The following is a 12,056-nucleotide window of genomic DNA, read 5'->3' on the forward strand; positions in this document are numbered from 1 at the left end:
ATTACAAGTACAATTATATATATTTCAAGGGCGTCTCAGTTGCCGTGTTCCAACAGGTGGATTGTCAGCTAAATTGCCATTTCAAATGTTAGAAAAATTTCTACAACTATTTTATAAATATTAGTTTCTGTTTTTTTTTTATTGATAATGAATGGAATGGTAACCCTGCTTGTGCTTTTGGTATACACTGGCGAGGTAGCAGTGAAGAATGACAGGCGAGGATAAAAGCAGGTCAGTTGGCTCACCGTGACTAATTCATTAAAATTTTGGAAAATAGCGTTGGGATTGACCTGTCAGAGTATATAGCTGTCAATGGGGCTGCTAGTCCCCATTTCTAACAATCCCTTGGAGGGTTTTGCCAGTAATTACCACGGTTGGTAGGCGGATTGGCAACCATAGTAAGATTTTGGTGATGATTTAAGAGGAACACTGCTGCCAATCTCTTGAACATCAAATTCCCTTAATCGTCTCTTACGACATCCACATTAAAGGAAGGGGTGTAGTATGGAAGAATTGGTGGTTAGACGTAAATCCGCTTACTCTGCCCTCGATGATGTATCCGGCTACGATGGGTGCCAGCAGACCGGTCAGGTTGGCGAGACAGTTAGTGAACGCCATCAGGATGCCGGCAAAACGCGGCGATAGGTCCAAGTGGTTCACCTGCAAATGTTAATTTTATGATACTAAAAAGGGCATATATGGGTGCACTACTTCCTCTAGAAACAGTAATAAGCAATTCAATAGTTTTCACGTTAATTGGTATTATTTAAGTTGGAGAAAGACAGAGTCTTGTCCGGCTACATCTCAAATACTATGTGTATATAAAATTTCGTGACGATCGGTTAAACCTTTAAGCACTAAGAGGTAACAAACTCCCATTTGTAAGGCGGAAACACTACAATGTTCGTAACATTGTAGTGTTTCCGCGTCCATTCATATCAGCTCTTAGTTGTCTACAGCTGAACATAAGATTCCCCCTTGAGGAGGTGTTGCCAGTAGTTACTACGCTTGGCATGCGAGTTGGCAATCGCAGTTAGGCTTATGGTAATGTTTTAGAAAGGATGCTGCTGCCCAACTCACGCCCTCTCTTAGTCGCCTCTTACGACACCCACGAGAAAGGAAGGGGTGGCCTATTTTATGGCGGAACCAAACAGCAGTACCACACACCCATTCGTGTTTCAACCGTGAAGCAGTTGTGTTTGCATGGCTGTGTTTCGGTTTGAAGGGTAGGATATGGCCTGAATTTACTGGGTACAGAGGAATAACACCTGAGTCCTCAAAAATGGCAACGCATGAGGGGTATCATGGGCAAAACAGTATACTCTGTTATGTCCATGGTACTGCTCATGTCTATAGGCGACGGTTACCACTTTCCATCAGGTGGGCCGTCAGCTTATTTGCCATTCTAAGTTGTATAAAAAAAAAAGTAAATATGTCTGCGTCCATTAGTATGTGTTAAATTCAGATATAACCTAAAATCCGTGTATCAATTTCTAACCGTATCCAAGCATTCATTTAAGCATGATTGAGTAACATACATCTAGATACCTTTAGGAACGGAGTAGGATTAATAATAAATACCTGTTTCCCGCGACTTCTCTCGCATGAATAAGTATAAATATAAAGTATACTGTGTTCGAAGACAGGTATAACCTACCCGTGTATTAAACTTCGAACTGGCCATTTGTAAACTATTTGAATGTAGATAATTTAAAATATAGTGGTTGTCATTGGAAAGCTCATTTATTTTCTGTACTAAATTGCGATTATAAAAAATATATGCGCCCTTCGAACCCTCAATACCAATATTTTAAACCATGTACCAAATTTCATTTAAATCAGTCAAGCAGTTTTTGCGTGCAAAAGTACCAAAGATCCATCCATACATACATTCTATAATGTTAGATATAGAATATGGAAAAACAATATTGATGCTTGACAGATAAGAGACGCTAGTGAAACTGTGATTCGGACCGAGTGTGTGGGTCATGACAAAGCACTATTGTACTTATGCTGAATTACCTATCCAATATTAGACCAATATTGTTTACAATTATCTAATGATACACATCCTCATAAATTTACTTGTTTATAACAGTAATAGGATGAGGCTAACCTTAAAACCGGAGTAGATACCACCGTTGAGGCCGACCCCAATAGCTAGGATGGCGACAGTCGCCGCCGGGTTGCAGCCCGTGTTCGCAGCGATGAACAGGCCGATGGCTGGGCCGTACTCCCCTGTAAATATCCAGCATATAATTTTAAGTTTTGTTTCTTATTCATGTTACATTCAGGTTCCAGACTCGTTATCATACTAAATTATTTACGTTAATTAATATTAAATAACAATACTTGATTACAATAATATGGGAAGCTAAACATCATATACTGGGGGGGAAAAGGATTGTTAATAATAAGATTTAACAGTCCCATTGCTAGCAATATACCCTATCAGGTCGACCTTCACGTGGTTCCCCCTGGAACCATAGTGGTTAATTCTTGTTCAATTGATCACTATGGGTCAACTGATCTGCCTTCATCCTTACCTGTCACCCTTCACTGGTGCCCCGCCAGCGTATACCGATAGCGCAGGCGGGGCTACCATTCCATCTTCACTCATTAAAAGAACTTCCTATACTAACATAACGTCTGGAAGTGCTGTGTTTATTTTTAATATTTTTTTTACTAAGGTAAATATAATTACGAGCATTTTTGAACACTAATTTTTCATGCCTCTACCGCCCATTCAGAATTTAGGTAATGTTGTTTCACTGTTATTTTACTATTGCTTGTTTCAACAAAAATTGATTTTACAATTATAAATTTGTGTCAATACAGACTAGTACAAGAGTTGTTTAAATTATTAAACCAAGCAAATCTATTATTATAAATATTATATTGAATTGTATGTCAAACAAAATACATTCAGATGGTATGGAGATAAAAATTTTTTGTCGTTTATTAACGCATCTCCCTTTCAGTTTCACTATTAGAATATTACCTAAAATGGTACGTTATTTATTATTACATTGTTAACTTCGGTCAATAGTTTTAGATGACGATGAATAACTCACCTATACTGTTGATGATCTTTCTGACTTGTGTATGGTTGAGCCGACCGCTGGACAGCATCCAGTCGGCGACCACTGAGATGAACATGGAGAACAGCCACATGCAGAGATATGGCAAGGCGGAGACGAAGCCATTCTGTTAACAAACAATTTAAATATAACGGCTGTACAACTTGACAATTCTGAAGTGCGACGTTTATATTAAAAAAAAAAAAAAAAAAATTGCAGATGTTATTTTTGAAAGTGCTGGAGTCGGTTTGCTGTATTTAAATAACATAAAATATTCTTTAATAATAATAGTTTGTTTGGAACAAAAACATTGATTACAAATTTATTGAAAAACGATGATATCCGCAGAAGTATAAAACTATGTTGCGAATATCAACGCCCCCCTCCTCATTGCAGGACTCCAAAACAAACCAAGTAACACATATAGTTTAGTTACATTAATGAAGACAATTGTTTTTGTTTAGCAGCTAGAATAATTGAAAAAATTTAAAATATTGTAGTTAGTAATTAATGTAAGTATTTAGTTTATTATTTCTTTTATTTATTATTTCTTGGTATACGTAACAACTAAAAAGACATAATGTTCATGTGTATAGGTGACGGTTACCACTTTCTATCAGGTGGGCTGTCAGCTTGTTTGGCATTTCAAGTTGCATAAAAAACAAACGAATTCAGAACCTCCTTAATTTTGAAATTCATTTTTGAAGTTGGTAAAAAATGATGTGTCATAAGTCGGTAAAGTCCTAGGAAATAAATGAATATTTTTTCAAATTTTATCTCTATAGATGGTTTGGAACCGTTCTTTACGACAATCTATGGGTAAGGTCTATGTTCAGCATTGGACAGATAATGGCTGATATGGTGATATATAAAATTCTAATAGAAAACGGATATTTAAAAAAAAATTGATACATTGTCAGAGTAGATCTACTTTATCGTGTACTTAACTGTGTCTTTAGTATACAAATAAAATAAAAAAAACATACCTAATTATAAAAAAAAAGTGTATAATTAATTATGAAATAAACTGTTGTTAGGCAGTTATAAATGTAGGTATATAAACCTAATCATAGAAATCACCCGGCAAATTTTGGTAATATGGTAACAAGCTCGAACTCAATCCAGATGGACACGCAATGTGATTCAATTAACCAATTGACTGAGCCGACCTCTGACACCAATTCGGTCGGCGCATGATTAATAAGAGCAAAGTCTTAGTTCAATATGCATATAAAATTCTCGTATCACGATGTTCGATCACATTTGAAATGTGTAGTGTTTAATTGTTTATTAATACAACTTAGAATGGCAAACAAGCTGACGGCCCACCTGATGGAAAGTGGCAACCGTCGCCTATAGACATGAGCAATACCATGGACATAACAGAGTATACTGTTTCGCCCATGATACTCCCCATGCGTTGCCATCCTTAAAGACTCAGGTGTTATTTCTCTGTACCCAGTAAATTCACGCCATATCCCACCCTTCAAACCGAAACACAGCCATGCAAACACAACTGCTTCACGGTTGAAACACGAATGGGACAGAGGTATCCAAGCAATCGACTTTTGTACAAAGTCTCCCTCTGGCTAGATGCCTCAATATAGATGTTAATACGTTAATTGTCTTGAATATGAAACCCGCTAGGGTGTTATAACACACATATAGCCGTACATTGATATAGTAAATTACATAATAAAATATGTAGTGATAATAAAATTACACTTCGTAAAATATAAATTTTAATTTCATATAAAAAAAATTACATCCTAAATAGAATTTATATAAAGTAAAATTTTGTTTTCAAATAAAATCCACTTTTGGTTTCTTTAGAACTGAAAAAGTCTTGCAACGAATAAAAACTCTTGTCATTTATAAATTGTTTTAATTTAGTGATGAAAATTGAATCCTTTTCTTCTTTTTTTTAATATATTTTGGTATTCTGTCGTAAATTACATTTATATATTATAATGATATTGTTCGATTCAACTCAAGAGGTAGGATTGTTTTTTCCCGATAAAATACATGGACCCGGAAGTAGTGAGTAAAACAACGTATACCAGGGTCAGGCAGTTATCTATAAAGTATCCGAAATCTCTTCATTATTGTTGTTGAAACTTTGGAATTTTATAATTTTTTGTCAATTTTTTTGTCTAGATAAGTACATTTATTTGATTAGTGATACCGGTTTAAACTACCAACTTTGGTATGTTCTTTATCAAGCTAATTTATTTTAGTCTAGGTATATTTTCTTTTCCGTCTTTTTCTTTTCTTCTATCCAAAGGTCGTTTAATAGGAAGTAATTGATTATATATACATATACATATACATATACATATACATATACATATACATATACATATACATATACATATACATATACATATACATATACATATACATATACATATACATATACATATACATATACATATACATATACATATACATATACATATACATATACATATACATATACATATACATATATATATACATATACATATACATATACATATACATACACATACACATACACATACACATACACATACACATATACATATATGTATCCGACGAGTAAAACTTTGTTATTTTTTCTACAGTGAGTGTCTATTTGGACAGTTTGGAATGCAATTTCTATTGAGGAGAACAGGCAAAAAACTCATCTATTGTTTTATTTAACAAAATTTTAAAATTATATAAAAAAATGTGAATGAATACAACAATTATCACAAACTTCATAATAATAAAAACTGCAATCAATCACAGTATTCTTAAAGCACCCGTTCCCAAGTATGATTACATAATAAAGATATTTATAACATTATAATTTGCTTACATCTTTAATGGAGAAGTGTAGCACTTGTCGCATGAATGTAGGTAGCTCGGTCATGAGCGTCTCGTAGCCGTAGTTCTGGCCCATGTGAGCCAACATTATGGCCCAGAATGGCATCGACATCAGGATCTTGCTCCATGGAATTGGTGGCGACTGTAATGTTAGGACAACTTGCATAAAATATAACATCGCCAGACTGAAATATTTTTTAATATTTTTACAAAATTCTTCCACTCTTGCGTCACCTACCCACTTCTATATGTTCTCCTTTAACCAAAGATTGTCTGTAAGAGATTGTCCTAGCGATAAGACCGCCTTTTGTACTTTTATGTGTATATTTTAATCAGTACACCACGCTACTGTATTTCAGTTAAATTGTTTATATGTCATTGTATATTTTTATGTTTTTGGTGCAATAAAGAGTTAATAATAATAATAATAATAATAAATCTCTTTATTTTCAGGTATATACCCATAGTTAACATTTTTATATTATTAATTAAATAAATTGTTATTATTATTTTTAAAATATACATCAATTATAAAATACCAATTTAAATTATTTCGTTATAAAATCTCTTGTTGTCAGGTATGCTGTGAGAAATATACAATATTATTACTTGTTGTCATTAATCTGTCATGAAATTTTGCCTTATAATTACGTAAAATAGCAAAAAAATCATTAACCCTGTTCTCTGCAAACATGCCAGACGCACTACACCGCCATGGCAAGTTGAGCATCGCTCGGAATGCGTTATTGTATTGCACACGCAATGTGTTATAAGCCCTTTTCGTATAACTATACCATAACTGGCTGGTGTAGAAAGCCTGACAATAAGACTTAAACAATGTCAATTTGACTAGCTTCGAACAGTGGTTAAATCGTCTAGCCAGCATATTGCTTCTACATGCAATGTTACGCCTTTGTCTCTCCAGATCGCTATCATCTTTCAGATCTTCTGTCAACATATGTCCAAGATATTTAAATTTATTAACTATTTTTAAAGTATTCCCACATAAATTAATTTTTGGCAAAATTTCAGGTCCCTTTCCATATTTAAAAATAATAATTTCCGATTTATTGACATTATATGTTAAATGATGTATCTTTGCATATTGTTCACATATTTCAATTAGTTTTCTAAGACCATTGGCTGACGGACTCAGCAAGACCATGTCGTCCGCATAACTGATATTATTTAGGCTTACACCACCGATATGGCAGCCAACTCTAGTCCCACTGAGTCGGCCAATCAAATCATTGATATATAAATTAAACAGAACAGGTGAGGTCAGCCCACCTTGTCTAACTCCACATGTAAGTTTGTAGCTCTCCGACAACACGTTACCCCATCTAATTTGATTTAACTGGTTTTCGTACCAAAATTCCAGTATACTCGTATTTGTAATATTAGGTGGAACCCTTGTCTCACGCAATTTATTCCAAAGCAAATTATAGTTAACTGTATCAAAAGCACGGCTGATGTCCAAAAAACAAGCATAAACAGAAGTTTTTCTGGATATGTATTGTCTTACAGTATTTTTCAATGAAAAAATAGCCAAATCCGTAGCCAGTCCCTTACGAAAACCGAATTGTGCATTATTTAGTGGTAGGAAGTCCTCTGAAAGGTATTTGTTAATTATGCGCTCAAATAATCTAGAAATAATAGTGGCTAATGAGATAGGACGATAATTCGTAATACTAGAGACATCACCCGTTCTGTTCTTTACAATAGGTATTACAATAGTCCTCATAAAGTCTCTTGGCAGGTAGCCATGATCCATACATGCATTGAAGAATAAGGCAATTTTCTCAAACAATAATGGGCTAGCATATAATAAGTGTTCAACGCTAAGTCCGTCGTGCCCAGGGGATTTGCCACGCTTCATATCCCTCACACATTTTAAAATATCCTTCCCTGTAACGTGGAGGGCGCTAGTGTTGTTGGACTGCGATGAGCAAGAAGAGTCCGAACCACTACCGGTCGCTCTCTCGTTATTAGATTTGCTCGATGGCAAATTAAATTTATCCATAAACATCTTTGCTATACATTCTGGATCCTGGCTACCGTTTACAGATACTGGTAGACTAGATTTATATTTATAGTTTCCTTCCAAAAATTAACAAAATCTTTATTATACCTATGCGTGGCAATTATGTCCATTTTAATTTGGTTTTCATTATGCTGACACCACCTTAGCCTATTTTTAAATACCTTACGACTTTCAATCATATTCTCATACAATTTACCCTGTGACGGGCGTCCATACAAATTCCATGTATTATAAAATTTCCTAGCCACCAAATGAAATTTTTTGACATGATAATTCCATCCAATAACTTGTTTCTTTTTAAATAACGTATTTCTGCCTAAAAATATATAACAATGCTTAACTATCTGATTGTAGTAAACATCAATCATTTCACAGTGTTCCTTACTTCTACAGGAGGAATCAGTGCATGAAATAGTTGACCATTCAAATGAGTTAATGTGTTGATCACATAATTTTTCATACCTTTCTATTTGCTCAGGGCTACGGTTACCCCAGATAGCCTTATTAATCTTTTTTAGGTTATGACTAGTTTTTGTGACAATAGCATCAATATCACATTCAATTACAAGAGGACAGTGATCAGACCAATATACGTCCTTTAACACATAAATATTACTAATAATTTTAAGTCCAGAGTTAGTAACAATACAATGGTCAATCCAACTGGTAGTGCCATGAGCATCACTCAAATATGTATAAGTATCTGATAACATACCCAAGTAGTCCACATCCGCACATAACCAGTCCTGGTCACGACAGTATTCAAGTAGCTCACTGCCAAATAAGCTATTTACACGCGACACATCTGCGTTAAAATCACCTAGCACTAATACACTTTCTACATCGTTATTTGCAATCACCGCACTAATTACCGCTAAACATTCCGTAAATATAGGCAAGTTATCTGGTTCTTCAGTAGGCATATAAACCGACACTATAATAAAGGTACGCCCAGTCGGCGTTTCAATATGTTTGCTACGCGCGTCGATCCCGTGTCCAATGGGGTAACATCCGTAAACAGGGTTTTCCTCCATAATATTGCTACACCTCCGTAAGGACGACCTTTAAGGGTCCCTGATATCCACCGCCGATATACCGTGGCTGTGGAAGTCAGGATGCAATCCGTCCAGATAATTTAAATCATTGGGTATTAGCCAATGTTCCTGTAAAGCGATGATATCGTAACTATCACATAGATCTCTCACATGTACACAAGAGCGCTTGACAGAGCGACAGTTAAATGAAGCTAGACTAATTTTTGTCATTTTGTACTTCTTTACGCGGACGGTAAGAGGAGTTCCTTCTTATTATGAATCGCCTGTATTCCACACCACTAGGCCAAAAATCTTCACTTAAAAATATATGCTCTTGTGTTCGTTCTATGGCTATTTTGAAAGAAGAACTTAATGCTTCCTTGTGCAAATTAAGTTTCTCTATCTTCACGACTGCGTGTCCACTTTCTTGTATAAAATCACTTAGGTTCTTCTCAGTAGTCTGTATGTCAAATCTAGAAACGTAAATGTAGGATAACTTTGGTACAATTTTAATTATATCAGATGTTAATAGACGTTTTCCCTGTTTGTTGTTGTTTCTTTGTATATTTTTGTGAAATTTCTTTCTTTTATTTACAATAGTCGTAAAGCTGTTATCAACACTGGAGTTTTCAGAAGTTTTACTATTATTAAACTTATTTTGCACTGGGCTACTCGGCTATAAATAAATAAATATGTTGTGCAACATACAGGCAAAATTTTTCGTAGTCACAAGTTCTGTTTACTCTTAATTTGGGATAGATATATATAAAGGAATCAATCCTAACAAGTAGTAAATACTAATTTCACATCATTTGCCTGGTCATCAAAATAGGACATGTAGTATTAGTCAACGAATATTGGAATCCATTCAGAAGAGCTTGTTTTCTAAATTGACCCGACGAGGAAACGAACCTAGGACCATATCTATGTACAAAAAAGTTATAAATTATTTGAAATTATCAAAATACTCACGCTAGAACCTGCCGTACCCCACAATGAGTTCAAGATATATTTCTTCTCGTTCTCCTGGATGCGCGTGCACTGTTCCGGGTCTTCAGAGACGAAGAACAGGAATCCGAGGCACCAGATTGTTCCGATAACACCGAATACGTAGAAGATGGAAGGCCAGCCGCCGGAGAAGCCATACGCTGACAATAGACCGGATAGAGGCATCGAGATTACGGTGCCGAATTGAGCCCCTGCAAATAACGATCGGGTTATCTCTGCTGGCTGATAAGGGGTTTAAATAAAAAAAAAAAAATATATATATATATATATATATATATATATATATATATATATATATATATATATATATATATATATATATATATATATATATATATATATATATATATTCCGCGACAGGAATAAAAGATATGACCAGGATAAAAGTAATCTATGTTCTTCTCAATCTTACTTATATATGGTCTCGAGATAGAATAGGCCATCCCTTCCTTTCGCATAATTTTCGGAAAAGGTGATTAAGGGACCTTAGTGGTCGAGCAATGGGCAGCAGCGTACATCTTAAAACATCACCAAAGCCTAACTGCGGTTGACTACCTCCCTACCAAGTGTGGCAACTACTGGTAAAACCCTGTATGTTTTCTGAGATGTTGGAACAAACATACAGACTGACAGACAAAATTTCTAAAAAATATTTTAGCTTCTGCTGTTCTTATATAATTTATTTCTTAAATATGTATATCCTATGTACAGACACCGTCCAATTATATTTTTTTTATATTAGTAAAATTTGGAGACTTTATTTATTTACGTCCACTTCTTATTTATTTACTTACCGGCATAAACGGCTGCACCCATTCTACTTCTCTCGTTTGGAGGGATCCACTTGGCCAGCATAGCATGCGAGCATGGTACTATTGGTCCCTGTACAAATTACAAGCTCATTGGTAATATTGTTAAGAAACAATAATTATAAAATACTTCTTATACTGACTATTGAAGGGTAACAAACATATAATACTTTAATCCTCAGGAATTAAAACTCATAAAAATACACTGTTTGCATACTCATAAAAGTACACATGAATATAATTCATGGTGTTATTCATGTCTGTGAGTGACGGTTACAATTTTATTGAAGTAGGCTATTTGTTTACCATTACAAATTGGAAGTTCGTGTTGTAGGATCATGTACGAATCCCCTAATGACTGTCAATGAATGATTAATTGACATGACGTATGAGCTTATACAAATGTCTTTAGACATGTCGCTCTAATATATAGAAGTGTGGTTTGATTGTACCTTATGTGTTTTAACAATAAATCAGTAATTATTATAACAATCTTTTAATATAAAAAACCAAAATAAGGTTACAGCAATTAGACACTTAAAATTACCAATAGAGGTATAGTCAGCACTAATCACGTCGGGGTCACCAATTAAGAGGGGTTGATAAATAGAATGCTTAATATTGACGTTAAGACAAGATTGATAAGAATGTTTTTTCTCTTCTCTCTTAAGTTCTCTTTTATCACGTCTTCATCAGTAGGAAAACATGAAGACTATATATGACAGACTTGTAAAAACATAAGACAATAGAAAATTTGTATAAAAATATAAAAGGAATATTATGATGGCCAGTAATACGCCACAAGTTGATGAATACAACTGAGAGTTTTTGAAAATATTTTTTTATTAGGCGACCTAACCTACCTATATTTGGGAGAAAAAGGATTGTTAGCAATAGATTTTGACAGCCCCATTGCTAGCAATATACCTTATTAGGTCGATCTCCATGTGGTTCCCCCTGGAAACCATCGTGAACAATTCTTGTTGAATTCGTCACGATGGGCTAACTGACCTACTTCATCCTCAGATATCATTCTTCACTGGTGCCCCGCCGGTGTATACCGATAGCGCGGGTGGGGTTACTACTCCGTTATCATCCATTAAAAAAAACCTACCTATATTTTTTTACAACAGAACGACATGTAACCACACCGTCTTGATCGAACACACAGACAATACGGTCCATAAAAAGAGAAAGATTTATTTTCAACGGTTGACCGCACTACAGCTCA

At 34.8% G+C, this 12,056-nt stretch overlaps 1 protein-coding gene across 2 annotated transcripts in view; it reads right to left on the reverse strand.

The window, feature by feature from the left end:
• LOC113520844 (putative inorganic phosphate cotransporter) overlaps positions 1-12,056 on the reverse strand; it is a 90,228-nt gene that overhangs the window by 3,650 nt on the left and 74,522 nt on the right. For both annotated transcript variants that reach the window (XM_026906266.3, XM_026906265.3), the window contains exons 5-10: positions 10,811-10,898; positions 9,981-10,207; positions 5,923-6,072; positions 3,075-3,207; positions 2,117-2,238; positions 541-660 (exon numbers count right to left, since the gene is read on the reverse strand). In XM_026906266.3, the coding sequence (XP_026762067.2) occupies positions 541-660; positions 2,117-2,238; positions 3,075-3,207; positions 5,923-6,072; positions 9,981-10,207; positions 10,811-10,898 (840 nt within the window). The remainder of the gene's footprint in view (positions 1-540; positions 661-2,116; positions 2,239-3,074; positions 3,208-5,922; positions 6,073-9,980; positions 10,208-10,810; positions 10,899-12,056) is intronic.

This window comes from Galleria mellonella, unplaced genomic scaffold, assembly GCF_026898425.1.
Source record: "Galleria mellonella isolate WM207_F2 unplaced genomic scaffold, CSIRO_AGI_GalMel_v1 utg80, whole genome shotgun sequence".
NCBI classification, from domain to species: Eukaryota; Metazoa; Arthropoda; class Insecta; order Lepidoptera; family Pyralidae; genus Galleria; species Galleria mellonella.